The 14,350-nt window shown below is 39.8% G+C and overlaps 1 protein-coding gene across 4 annotated transcripts in view; it reads left to right on the top strand.

Moving 5' to 3' along the window:
* The window catches only part of MORF4L1 (mortality factor 4 like 1), a 40,498-nt gene that overhangs the window by 8,002 nt on the left and 18,146 nt on the right, over positions 1-14,350 (top strand). For 2 of the 4 annotated variants that reach the window (XM_048866557.2, XM_048866555.2), the window contains exons 2-6: positions 414-460; positions 7,562-7,629; positions 9,911-9,937; positions 10,355-10,441; positions 11,276-11,356. In XM_048866557.2, the coding sequence (XP_048722514.1) occupies positions 414-460; positions 7,562-7,629; positions 9,911-9,937; positions 10,355-10,441; positions 11,276-11,356 (310 nt within the window). Of the gene's footprint in view, positions 1-244; positions 264-413; positions 461-7,561; positions 7,630-9,910; positions 9,938-10,354; positions 10,442-11,275; positions 11,357-14,350 lie in introns of those variants that run through there. The other 2 variants (XM_048866556.2, XM_048866558.2) reach the window with 2 other exon arrangements.

Genomic DNA, 14,350 nt, shown 5'->3' with positions numbered 1-14,350 from the left:
CTGGGGCAGCCCAAGATATTCCATACAGTGTGGCCTTCAGTGCCAGCCTGTGCAGGGGTTGCACAGAAGTCCTTCTTGCAGAGCACAGGGGATACACAGGCACCCCTGTGAGGCTGCTCAGCAGGCAACCCGTTTGCACATCCCCAGCATGGGGATTGGTGGTGCAGAGAGCCTTGAGCTAACCCTCCACTCATCTTCCATTTTATAAGCAGGTGCTTTTTGAAGTTATGACCACCTTTGGATTGCTTTCTAGCTTGACATGTGTAGGTAATATGCTGCCACTGGACAGTCTCTTGGCACAGCACTCTTAATGGCATTTGGTTTCCTGTGTTTTTTTTGTAAAATGCATGTCTTCGTATGCAGTATTGTTCATCAATATGTCTAATCAGATGGCTATTTGCAAATTTTTCCAGGTGAACGAGTGCTGTGTTTTCATGGACCTCTCCTTTATGAAGCAAAGGTATGTCTGGATTTTCATTTTTGCAGATGATGGCAAAAAATAGCATTTACATAAAGAACACAAGAATTGAATGGATTAAGTAGCCTATTGGCTAAGCACTAGATTGGATTGAGTCAAGAATTCAAGCTAAACTGAGGAGAGAACCGATGAAAAGAAAATATTAAATTACTTTGCTTTTTGTAAAAAAACCTGCAGTTTTACAAACTGTAAAGCACATACATTTGTTGGATATTGATATTCAAATTAAAAACTTTCAAGATAAAGGTGTAATGGAGGTAGTAAGTGGGAATTTGAAGCCATGTGAATGGACCTAGGCGTGTGTGTAAAAACATGAAAAGATTTCACCAAATGAGAAATGGAATATATATCATGTAGGCTCCTATTAGAAGTCTGCTATTTTGAAATATGCTCTCGGATTCTAAGGAGCATGTGTATGTATTCATATATTACAAAATAAGAAATTGGAAGTTGGTTTGGCTTCCAGTTTGGCCTCCCATTCATCATGAATGTCATCTCTTAATACTTTAATCTTTCAGTTGTTAGATAAAATACTGAATTCTCAGGTTACTGAAGCTCCCTCTATCCCCGTACCATATTTCTAGTCAGATCAGTTTCTAAAAAAAATTTTTTAGGCTCTAAGGTTGCTTGTAAATCTGTGTAGGTGGGGACAAAATGACACCTAATTGCGTCAAGGGAGAATGAATAACAATAAAACCAAAAAAGCTCTGTCTTGTACTAGGACAAAATGAGGTGTAGTTGGAGAGGTTTTAAAAGGGTATTCTAAGGCAGAGCAGGACTACAACATATTTCATACAGTGAGATTACTCCAATTCCAAATGTTTTCTACCCTTTTTTTAGGGGTGGATATGGGTGAGTAACCAATTCTCCTCAGTACGTACTAGATCTACAGAAGTAGTCAAAGCCCATTCTGTCTTATGCATTCCGTTCAGATAAGATTCAGGAACCATGTCAAATGCACTAAAATAGTTCCTGCAGAGGTAGTAATGGCATGTGGACGGGTCTGTTATATTGAGATGGAATCAATGGGCCTGAAAAGCCAAAAGTGTTAATATGATCCTGTCCCTGTCCAACGTTAAACAGGGTTAAACAAAGTTTGGGATTTGGTTTACAGAGACCTCAGCCTGCTTAGTACCGTGACGCAAACACCATTAAAAATCCTTTGTCTTTTATTGAAGATACAGAAAAAGGAGAAATAATTAAAACATTTTAAATGTAAAGTCTTAAGGCTTTCATTTGAACATCCATTGCTCCTTTTCCCTTTAGAAGGGAAACTGCTCTTGTTTGACAGTCCTAGATGGAGTTAAAGATGCTAATAACAGTCCTTTTGGGGGGGGAAAGAGAAGACATTAGTTGAGAGGGGCTGGAGCTGAGATAGTGGTTGTTTAAAGTATGATCCTGCTTCCTAGAAGATGAGGAGAACACACAAGAGAGAAAATGCAGCTTCTCTGGTGCCTGATCTCACTTTCAGCCTCACTGCTTGCAAAACAGAGTACATGGTTTTATCAGCCACTCTTGTGACCTAGCAGGTTTGTACCAGCATGGGTTGGTACGGGCACTGCATTTACTGTCTTTTGGTTACAGGCTTACAGTACTGTTGCAAAAGATGCTGTCTTTGCTGGCTAACAAGACTCTTATTGAACAGAAGGCAGAAGAAGAGGGGTAGGAAAGAGAAGGGGAAAGAAGAACACAAGGGGTGGAGGAAGAGATGAAGTCTGACGCACTACATGGTGGTTGAGATTCACTTGGAGCCAGTGGAGATGGCAATGTCTTCTGGGTCCCTCTTTCGGCCTGGGCTGGTTAGGATGCTGAATGTCCAACAATGTCTCAGTGGATTCCAGGGCCCCAGGAGCTTTTGGGAGTAGCAGCCACAATGGTGATGCTTGCTTCTTCCCTTCTTTCAGTCAGCAGTTGTTGCACTCATCCTCAAATTATCCCCAAAACTCTGGGTTTTTTTTTAAGGGCCCCAAAAGAGTGGTGTGTGGAATAACTCATCCCTTTGTCATTTTGTCCCCCAACAGGCTTATTTTCAGACACCAATTTTAGGTCCCATGCTTTTCTTGTTTACCAGTCATGAGCTTAACACAGTCCTGGAGTTCGATTAGGAGGCTGCCTTGATTGGACTAATTCAGTCTGTCTCTCCCTTTTGTACCTTTTCCCATCAATGTTTATTGTTCTATGTGACTGGAACACTTTGTAAACATTTATCCACTTTCCCACAGTTGAGCTCTCAATTAGGGTGAATTTCTAAAGCCAGTCATTACAGCAGGTTCGACCATTTGTAATGCCATGGTAGCTTAGCGCTAGTGAGGCATGGCTTTACAGGCCGTGATCCTAAAGACCTATCCTGGTATACTCACTAAAGGTCCACTCTTTCTGTTGACCTTAATGAGAGTTGAGGTACCTGTCGCTCTGTGGGAGGCATTAGCACATCATGAGATTGGGTCCTAATGCTGATGCATGACTATTATGCTAATTTGAGCTTCGTTAGGAATGCAGATGCTGAACAAAGTCCGTGTTCATTAGACAAGACAAAATTGGAACTGAGACCAATTTTATTTCTCAACGCTCTGAGGGATGGCTATAGATCCTGGATTAAATTTAAAACAAACTTGATTGACAGTGTCCTCCTAAAAATTGAAGTGAGAATGTGTTAATCTCAGGAACTAAGCATTAGGCTTTGTTACTAAAAGAACATGTACGCGCTTCATATGCGAGTCTGAGTTTGCTACATTTATTCATTTTTTTAAACCATTTGGTTTGTGTATTCACCTGATGCCTTTGTGCAGTATCATCTGAGTACTTAAAAGTTCTGTCCCTGATCTATTTGATACTGGCTAGAACTCTGTTTTCCTCTTGAACCAAGAAGGAACTGTAGGCATGTTGGCTGGGGAATTTTGTAGAAGCTTTCTTGAGATATTTAGTTTTATGCTTAGACCTACCAGGAAAACTGATGCTTTAATTTAATAGTTTTTAGTATCTGTAAAGGCTAATTGGAAAAAAAATTACTATAGGGAGGACTTGATTGGAATGGAGTAGGTAAAGGGAGACTGATTACAAATGTCCCAAATTTTCTTTATGCCATCTAGAAGTGATCGTTGTAATGTAGTAAACATTTTCAAGAGTACCTCTCTAGCAGTGAGACTTCAGTTTGTTGTTTAGAGTGTATCTCTTACAGCTAAGACACTAAATCTTTTTCTTTCAATTTTGGGCTGACAAAGACTAACATAATGCAATGGATGCAAAACTTAAAGCAGTAAGTTTGTTCTAATAGCAATCTGTTGCATTTTATTTAGTCTGTTCCTTCCCTTCCCCTGGCACTTGAAGATGGGCTCATTTTGAATGTGTGCACCTGGGTCCAGATTGCCTCCTCTATCTGAGCTCTTCCTGATGCAGGAGAGGGGAGGTGATGGCCAGGGAAATCATTATGGCTTCCTAGTTATGAGGGCCAGTCTCTACTGCCACCAGTCTGTGAGTTGGAGCAGCTTGTAGGCTGCTCCATCTTATGCCATTATTGTGTGATCTCTTGTGCATCACACACGCACTAGAGTATGATCCGCTTATCTCTTCTCTCCCATGCTGCACAATACATCCCCTAGGTGGAGGTGAGGTGGATGGTGCAAGAACTGTCTGCCAGAGTAATTCCTGCTGCCCACTTAGAGCCAGTATCTGACCCCTTTGTGCTGCCTGAGTGGCACAAAGAAGTTGCATCTTAAGTGAGAATTCAGTCTGTAGTCTATGGTATGTAGTATCCTTGATTTCCTCTCCTCTCTCTCTCTCCTCCCCCACCCCCCGGTTCCTTTAGTCTACTATTTTATCCTTCTGTGCTCTTCCATCTCCATATATAAGACAGCTGGGAGTGTAGAAGGAATGATTTTTCTCCATAATTGAGACTAATGCAGTCTGTTTCCATAAAAGGATCAGTTGGTAAGGAAAATACTGGGGTCCACAAAATTTGCCCTTCTGATTGACTTGAACTTCACGTGCCTTTTTCATTCTAATCTGTGTTCTTCACTTAGATGGTTTGTAAACTCTTAGGGATGAATGATTGGTTTTTAAATCAGCAGGTGTGGATAACTTGCACTCAAGGGTCCAAAAAGAGTTGGCTGAGGAGATCTCTGGCCCACTGATTTTAATAAATCTTGGAATACTAGGAAAATTCTAGGAGAGTGTGTGTGTTGTGCCACTATGCAAAAAAGAGCAAGCTGGTAGACCTGGGTAACTATAGGCTGGTTAGCCTGTCATCAGTCCTGGACAAAATGCAATTCAGTTAATACAGCATTGAATGCTAGGAATATTATGCCAGTCAGCAAGGTTTCATGGAAAACAGTCTTGTTAAACAAACCTGATTTCGTTCTTTGAGAAGATCACAGGTTTGGTTGATAAAGATAACTGTGCAGATGTAAGATTTCAGAGGAACAGCCATGTTAGTCTGTATTCGCAAAAAGAAAAGGAGTACTTGTGGCACCTTAGAGACTAACCAATTTATTTGAGCATGAGCTTTCGTGAGCTACACTGATGAAGTGAGCTGTAGCTCACGAAAGCTCATGCTCAAATAAATTGGTTAGTCTCTAAGGTGCCACAAGTACTCCTTTTCTTTGTGCAGATGTAATATACTTTGCCTTTGTAAGGCATTTGGCTTAGTACCACACAACACTTCAATTAAAAAAAAATTAAGCACTATAAAATCCCAACAGAGCACATGTTAAATGGATTAATAGCTGGTTAAATGACAGCTCTCGAAGTAGTTGTCACTGGGGAATCATCAAATGGAGGTGTTTTAAAGGGGTTCTGCAGGTACTGATGCTAGGTCCAATGCTATTTAATATCTTTTTCATCAATGATCTGGAAGTAAATATAAAATCACTGCTGATAAAATCAGTAGATGACACAAAATCTACCACTAACATGTGAGGTAGGGGTGTGATTCTCTTGGTTGTGCACACGTGCTCTCGCTAGCCCTCCTTGAGCTAGCAGGAGTCTAAACAGCAGTGTAGCCACAGTAGCCAGGGCAGCAGCAGAGGCATAACTTAGCTGTGCCAAGTACAAACCTGCCTGAAACTGCTGGTTCTGAACTCAGCACAGCTACGCTGTGTCACCTCTGCCCATGGTGCTGCGGCTGCGCTGCTAGGAATGCTCCCAGTAGGTCAGTCAGAGGTAGGGAAAGTGTGTGTAGGACCCGGAGACTCGCTCTCAGTCTGGATGTAGCTAAAGATTGGTGGAGTGTGGTAAATGATGAAGACAGGGCAGTTGTACAGAGTGTTCAGGATCTCTTGGTTACCTGGACCCATTCAAACAATGTATTTTAACACCGCCAAATGCAAGGTCATGTTTAGGAGCAAGGATTGCAGGCCATACCAGCCAAATGGGGGAATAGTATCCTGGAAAGCAGTGTCTCTGAAAACAATTTAGGGATCCTAGTGACCAAGCAATTAACAACCTAACCTAGTGTGATGTGATATGACACAGGGATAATGAGGTACTTGGAGTGTGGAGTAGGGAGGTGATTTTGACCTCTGTATATTCTATTGGTGAGGCCGATACTCGAATAGTTCTAGTGTCAGCATTTTTAAAGATGTTGACAAATTGGAGAGGGGGAGTAGAAAAGAACCACCAAAGTGATTTGAGAATGTCTTACAGTGAGAGACTTAAAGAGCTCAATCTGATTAGCTTATCAGAAAGAAGATTGAGAGAGCATTTGATTAGTGGATCAGTACCTTCATGGGGAGGAAACACTGGGTACTAAAGGCCTTTCTAATATAATGGAGAAAGGCAGAACTAGTGGCTGGAAGCTGAAGCCAGACAAATTCAAATTGGAAGTAGGGGACAGTTTTTTAATGGTGGTGATTTACTGTTGGAACAAGGGAAGTGATGGATTCTCTCTTGATGTCTTCAAATCAAGACTGGATGCCTTTCTGGAAGGATATACTTTAGCTAAACACAAGTTACTGGGTTTAATACAGGTGTAAGTGAGTGAAATGTAATGGCCAGTGATGCACAGGAGGTCAGAATTGATGCTCTAATGGCCCCTTCTGGCCTTATTCTATGAATCTACGAATAGTATTGTAGTCTGGTGCAGCAGCTTATTTTGTTTTACTCTTTATACTCATTACCTATGTTTTACTCTTATTGTATACTCTATCTTAGCTAAAGTGTGTAACAACAACAGTTTATCTTCACCTTGATCAGATATTCAGGGCTTGGAATGTTTTAGGTTACCTCACTCTAGTATAGTGAGACCAAGCTAAGCTTTATCCTTCAGAAATTTTTCAGCCTGCAAACAGTTACTGCTGAATGTAGAGCTTGCTATGTGGCTGCAGAAATCCAAAATAGTTCTTTACTTTTGTGAAGTCCTCTCCTGTAATTAACTCTGAGATAGGGGTATGCATGCGAACAATGATACTGAGGACTTGTCTTCACTACTGGGGTGAGTCGACCTAAGTTAAGCTACTCCAGCTACATGAATAACATAGCTGGAATTGACATAGCTTAGGTCGACTTACCGTGGTGGTTTCACTGCACTGCATGGATGGGAGATGCCCTCCAGTCGACTTCCCTTACTCTTCTTGGGAAGCTGGAGTACCAGAGTCAACCTGAGAGCACTCTGCTGTTGATTTAGTGAGTCTTCACTAGACCTGCTTAATAGACACCCGCAGTGTGGTAGTGAGACAAGCCTTGAGTCATTCACTATGTAAACGTGACTTCTGGTTAGCCATCTGGAGAGTATTGAAGAGATTAAAGTGACCTGCTCCTTGTGTCTTCTGTTCAGCAGCATGTTCTCTTGCTCTCCTCCTAATAGAAGTTATTAAGCCTTTCAAAAAACCTCTGGGTAGCTGAGTATCAGTTATTCTGCTTATATAGCCCTTCTGATACATTATTATAGGCTTTGTATTTCAGTTAAATATTTTGTGTGTATCTTTTTGCTGAAAAATTTCTAGTCTGTGGTGACATTGCTGCCAAATACTTCAGTGGCTTGCACGGCAATCTTTGTATTTAGACTGAAAGCTTTTAATCAGTCTTCCAAAGATTTTTTTTCTTTTTCCCCAAATCATATTGCTAACCCAACTTTCTTCTTTATTTCAGTGTGTAAAGGTTGCCATAAAGGACAAACAAGTGAAATACTTTATACATTACAGTGGTTGGAATAAAAAGTAAGTAACAAGTCTCTGAAAACAAGACTTAACTTTCCTTTATTGATTGCCCAAGATGGTGTTAACTTAATGGACTGACACTCCCAAGCATAAGTCAATTGAATATGTTTCACTAACTCGGAAATTAACTTGGGTTTAAGTCAACGTACTGCAGCAAAGCCTAACCACTTAAAGCCTGGAATAATACAAAGCTCATGTTGCTCAAATAATTGTTTTGTTTTTAAAGGCACATTTCCTTGGTGCATCAGTTGGATAGTCAAACTAGCTCAAAGTGCTGCTAGATTAACTAGGTTGCCTTATCGCAGCAGTCCAGTGCACAGCCTACCCATTTTGAGAACTCTTTCAATGTTTTCTAGGTTTGAAGATATAGGATACAACAAACTTTTTGTTGTTTACTGGGATATGGGACAATCCCTGCTTGTTGAACAGTGGAGCAGTACTTTCTCCAGTCAGACACATCTGTTCTGTTTATGTAAACAAGTACTACAGGTGATGTAAAAGGGAGTAGGATTAGTGGCATGATGGGGAAGGCTGCTCTCAGAATAGATGAGAGGGTGTGTGCCCTAAGTTCTGATAAGTGAGGCTTTCCGTCTCTACTGCACCATCCGCCTGTTGGGTAGAAACTTGTTTGAGGTCAGGGGTGATGGAAGGTTGTAGTAAAGCTGGTTACAAGGTTTTCCTTTCTGTAAAAATGATGAGATTTTAGAATTTTCTCTCTTCCTCTCAGGAACTAAAACTTCTCTTTCATGTCTCCAAAGATTAAAAAGTCTGTGTGAGCATCTTGCTTTTGGAATTGCAAGTATATTTCTTGTGAGTTTTTTGGGTGATCAATAAGGATTGAGAACAACATCATTGATAAAATGTTTTGATTACAAGTTGTTCCTATTCTTGGTCACCAGCTTTCTGTAAACAATCGTGATGCAGCATCCACATGGCGCTTGGAGGTTGCGAAGTGTTCTTATTTTCAAAAGGAGAATATTACTAGACTGCCCTCAGTTTTATTGCTCAGTTCAAGTTTAACTATATTCTTTGGTCTAACACTGAGTGTAGGAGCAGTAAATACTTGTTTTTCCTTAGCAGCAGCATTTCATATTCCCGGTCTCCTTCAGAGACCGCAGTTTTCAGAGTCGTTTTGGTTCATGTGAACATTGCTGCCATATACTCTGAAAAAGGCACTGTGGACACACGAGGCTGAATTGTTGTTGTTTTTTTTTTTGTCAGCATGTAGCGAGGTCCAAGTTAAACTTCATGTTTTGGTATCTGGTATCTTCAAAAAAATGTTTCCCCCAAAGCAGTGAACAGCCAAAGGAGTGTCCTCATGTAAACACTTGTGTAACAAGTTGGAACTTGAACGCTTGTGCCTGCTGCTAAGTTCATGCTGACTCTTTGGGGTCAGTTAAAATCCATTCTTTTCTATTTAATCGGTAGTGGTGGGTGTCATTGGCTGTGTCAAATGACTTTTTCTTGTCTTTCTCCACTTGCACTAACTGTTTGCCTTTGATTATTTTCTTGCTTTTCCAAGCTTCCAATTATCTCCATTAAAAGTGGCATTGCTGCAACATCTAGACAACTGGGACTGTATGGCTTTTTAATTTATGACTTTATAATTAAGCTATGGCTCTCTATAATACATGAGTTTTAAACTGCTTGGCTTCCAGTGTTTTCTGCAAGCCTTGGTAGGAAGTAGTTTTCACGTCATATATAGCATAATACATTCTCACGCAGTTGTACAGTTTTCTTCTATTGAGGGTTTCTGGCAACAATATAAACTTTGGGAGCAAAGATCAAGTGGCTTAAATACTTCACCAAGGCCTCATCCTAAATATATAGCCTCTAATATATGTACAGTTGGATGTATTTTATTTTTGTGTTTTGTAATAGTTGCACACTAAACTTACCTTAAGAATCTTGAAGACTTATAGTGAACTTGTTTTTACCATATTGACATTCTAAGCTTGACAACTTTTGCAATGAGATCATTACTTCACCATGAAATGAATGGTTGAGAAACTCTAATTTACAAAGCTCTGTATATTACATACACATTTATATAAATAAACATACAACTTGATATATTTTGAAAAACTTGTACATAATTTCACATGGCCATTTTTAATGTGCTTTTAATTTAAAATCCTTTGTCAAATTGCTGAAAGATTATCTGCACTTTATCAAAGTGGAATTTGCTTGCTTACAATGGCAATTTCTCCAACATACGTTTATATTAAATCATTTACTTCAGATTTTTCAAATGTTCATGCCATCTTGGTTTCCTTTACAGAGAGAAATCAGAGCTCTTCTTTTTACAGTAAGATCTTATTGCTGAATTTGTTCACCTATAAAATATGTTGGAAAAGATACAGTAAATTTATCTTGCTGCATAAATTAGTTATGGCTGCAGATTTCCCATGTTATAGTAAGTGTAGCACTTTTTAAAAAAAAAACTGGACTTAAAAAAAAAAATTAAGGAAATTTTAAGATATGGAGTCTTTCACAATTGGCAACCTCTGCGGGAAAGACTGAATTTCACTTTGTCCTAGAGAAATGGTTAGAGCTTCAATCAGTGGGAATGCATTTTATCTGGTAACTTACACTTTCAGTTGTGCCAGTTCATGACTTACCACAGAAGCAAAAGTTCAGTCTCAAATCCTGTGAAGTCTTTAATTGATTATTGGGAACAGAATCTAATTATGTAGTGTTTTTGAATGATGGTTTAATTTTTCAGCTGGGATGAATGGGTTCCAGAAAGCAGAGTGCTCAAATACGTGGACACGAATCTGCAGAAACAGAAAGAACTTCAAAAGGCCAATCAGTAAGTATTTTGTGATAGACTGATTTGACTTACCATGATTTCCTTTTTACAGTGCTTCAGCCCAAGAAATAAATCTCCAAGGGAGTAGATGGGCTTTTTAGATTTGAAGGAATGTGGTAGTCATATTGTCTTTCCCTTTTTTTGTTTTTTGTGCCTGTCTTCAGACTTCTAACGTGGACCTGTCCTTATCTTCATAATCTTTCAGCCAAATGGATCACTACTCCTTGACTTCCCGATAGCTTGTAATCAAAACCTGAAGTATGTGAATTTTAAGTTGCAAGGAAAAGGGTAACATAGTTTTAAATGAAGGAGACTGCTTTGTGGTATCTCAGAAAATAAAGCATAGATGTGTGTGTATATATATATGTAATAGTCACCTAAAATATCTTGTAAAATAGTAATGTCCTCTTATTGAAGACTAATTTTTTATAAGATGGCTCTACATGTATTGATCCATATGAATGCTTTTTTTATTCTGGAAAAAAATGACCTCTTAGAATACAAATATTTCTAGTAGGTATCTTTCTGAAGCAGCTCCCGTGTATTTCTTTCTCACAATTCTGAATATTGGGAGGAGTGGGGAAGAGTTGGGTGTCTATGTGTAAGTAAAAATGGTTGGTCAGAACTATATAATGAAGTTCAATCTTGTCAGTAGTTGGATTCTTCTTTCTCCTCCCCCCCCTCCCCCGGTGTCATGAAGGAGCTTCCTCAGTGTCTGTTCTCTTTAAACCCATTCACTACAAATTCTCTAAATGTTTGTATGGACTCTTACCTTTTAGAAAAGATAATCACTTCTCTTACAGTAAACTCTTATTGCTGAATTTGTTTTTAAAGGGAACAATATGCAGAGGGCAAGATGAGAGGTGCTGCTCCAGGCAAGAAGACATCTGGTCTGCAACAGAAAAATGTTGAAGTGTAAGAAGCTTTTTTAAAAATTATCTTTGCTTATCAGTCATTACACTTAAATCTTAAGCAGCACTCTTTTGTGAGTTTCCAGAGGTTAAATTTAAAGTGCAAAATCTTTGCTTAAAATTCAAAGAACTGTTAGTTTATAAACATGGAGTGCTTCTGTTGTGACAAACTACTTATCTATCCAGCAAAACCTTCTCTCAATGCACTGTTCACTAATGCAGGACCCACATGTTGCTGAAACTACATGACTGGATGCACTTACGTTTTTAAATTCTGCACCAGTCTTTACATACAATTTCTCGTAAATTATTGAACAAAAGTTATAAGGGCACATCATATTTCACATGGTAGATCTTAGTGAAACTGATATTTCCCCATGGAATGGCAGAATCAACCCTGGTCACGCAAACAGTAATAAAGAATCCTTGAAAACAGGGATGTAGCTCAAAAGAATAGATTTCATATTGCCTTCATGGTGTATATTTATTAAAGGACGGTTTAGGATGCAAACGAAGTTTTGTGATATTCTGCCATTCATGGAATACTAGCTTATTTACCGCAAGTTGCATTTTTTGCATTTTGTTCTTTAACTATTCTATTTCTTTGGACAAAAATAATGCTAAGTACGTGTGTGGGTCTTAAAACAAAATGGCTTTGCATGTTAAAATTGCAAGCTTGAGAGACCCAGACCCAAGCTCAAGTGTTTGTTAGAAAACAAACGTATATTCACAAGTAATCAACAGATCGTCTCAGTTCTATCTGTAGGGTTTTAGTGACTAGGATTGTGGTGTTATATCTAGACTCAGTTACATCCAGGCACTTAATGTTAGAGCAAAATTCGCTCCAGACTCGTAGCCACAATGTACTTTTAATATTTTATTTCAGAAGGTGGTGGGCTTGATTAATTTTTGAAGGTATTCATTGCTAATGTGATACTTTGAGCTCCTAGCTTGATTTGCTTTTTGGTCTTTGTCAAGAGAGAGCTGGCTAAGGTTTGACACCATTTCCTAAAAATAAAGGCATTTGATGGCAGTTTCAAATCTCCTTTTTAGGTCCTGTATCATTCTTTTGATGATGGTGATTTTTTAGCATTATGAAATATGTATCTCTGTTTTGGATCTTCTATTTTGATGTCAAAAGTGTTATTTAGACACTTTTAGTGTAACACTATTAAGTTAGCATAATAGATTTAAACTGACAGGAGCTGGTGTTTCTGTCGAAGGGCCTAGTGCACTTGATTCTATGGACAGTGAAGTTGGTAAGAGTACAGTTGTGCTTCTGTGTTGCTCTGTTACCATAACAGGGTTATGGTTACTAATATCATGAATATATGTATCCATGCTTTTGAGATCAGAGTTCTGACTTTCCCCACTCCTAATTTGCATGGTATTTGAACACTCCTAATGGTAAGATTAGAGACCAGCTCCTGCTAGCCTTACTCATATGAGCAGTCCCAGTTGAATTCACTGGGATGGCTTGTGAGAGTAAGGTGAGCAGGAGTGACCCCTAAAGATTTAACTCTCTCAGAAAAGCAATGAAATTCAAAGTTGCTATCATAACCCTCTCAATCACTCTAGTTATAAAGCACATCAGAAACACCACTCTGGTGTGGGCTTTTTTTCTTTAAGAGCCTGTCTTATTTTGTGTAATTTTGAAACCATGTTTTCAAGCCCTGGCTTTGCTTCACGGTTGAAACAGCATCTGAGAGGAGGATGTATCTCTTCTTCTGTTGCCACTAGAACAGAAACTGGGGTTGATGGTGTCCCATAGTAGCTGGGACACTATCATAGGTAGGTTAACTGTCCTCCTAAACCTTGATAAGTCTCTCATTTTTGGGGTGGGGAACAGTTAATCAATGATGGATCTTCAGATCAATAAGAGGAATCCATGAAAAGGGAAGATGTTATTGGAATAGTGAACTGGCTTTTGATGCTATCGTTCATCTCATGTAGGGCCCTACCAAATTCACAGTCCATTTTGGTAAATTTCACAGACATAGGGTTTTAAAAATCGTAAATGTCATGATTTCAGCTATTAAAATCCGAAATGTCAGGTAGTTGTAACTGTAAGGATTCTGATTGTAAGGATTCTGACCCAAAAAGTAGTTGCGGGGAGGTCACAAAGTTTTTGTAGGGGTGGTTGCGGTACTGCTACCCTTACTACTTTGCTGCTGCTGGCGACAGCCCTGCCTTCAGAGCTGGGCAGCTGGAGGGCTGCGACTGTTGGCTGGGAGCCCAGTTGTGAAGGCAGAGCTGCTGCCAGCAGCAGCGCAGAAATAAGGATGGCATGATGTGGTATTGCCACCCTCACTTCTATGCTGCTGCCAGTAGGGCCCTGCCTTCAGAGCAGGGCATTTGGCCAACAGCCGCTGCTCTCTGTCTGCCAAGAAGTATGGGTGGCAATCCTGCAAACGCCCCTTAAAATAACCTTGTGACCTCCCTGCAACTCCCTATTGGGTCAGCACCCCCCAATCTGAGAAACACTGGTCTCCCTGTGAAATCTGTATAGTATAGGGTAAAAGCACACAGACTAGATTTCAATGGGGGGAGACCAGATTTCACGGTACATGACACGCTTTTCATGACTGAACTTGGTAGGGCCCTAACCTCATGGTAGTAAAGGTACCTTTTTAGCATAAGGGCCTTGTGCCTCTTGCATTGAACTTGCTCTTCCTCGCTTTCGTTTGTCAGCACCGTTGGTGCTTTCTCCTCAGTTAGCAGCTTGGATGTACAACGGCTTCCTTCAACAGCAGAAACTCTCCCTGTCCCCTTCTGATGGAGACTGAGGAAGAGAAATCACTTCCCCATGATAGTATCCCAACACTGTGCCTGGGACTGTAGGGCAGAGAGTTGCAGAACAGTGGCTCTTGGACCACTTAAGCCAGAAAGTGAAGATGGGATCTGAGAACTGCAAATATATCCTCTCAAATTGCACTACTAAAATAAGGGTTTTTTCTTTTAAAGAAACCATAACTGGCATTTTAAAAAACAAAGGGGC

This window comes from Caretta caretta, chromosome 10, assembly GCF_965140235.1.
Source record: "Caretta caretta isolate rCarCar2 chromosome 10, rCarCar1.hap1, whole genome shotgun sequence".
NCBI classification, from domain to species: domain Eukaryota; kingdom Metazoa; phylum Chordata; order Testudines; family Cheloniidae; genus Caretta; species Caretta caretta.
This window is presented reverse-complemented; position numbering and strand designations above follow the sequence as displayed.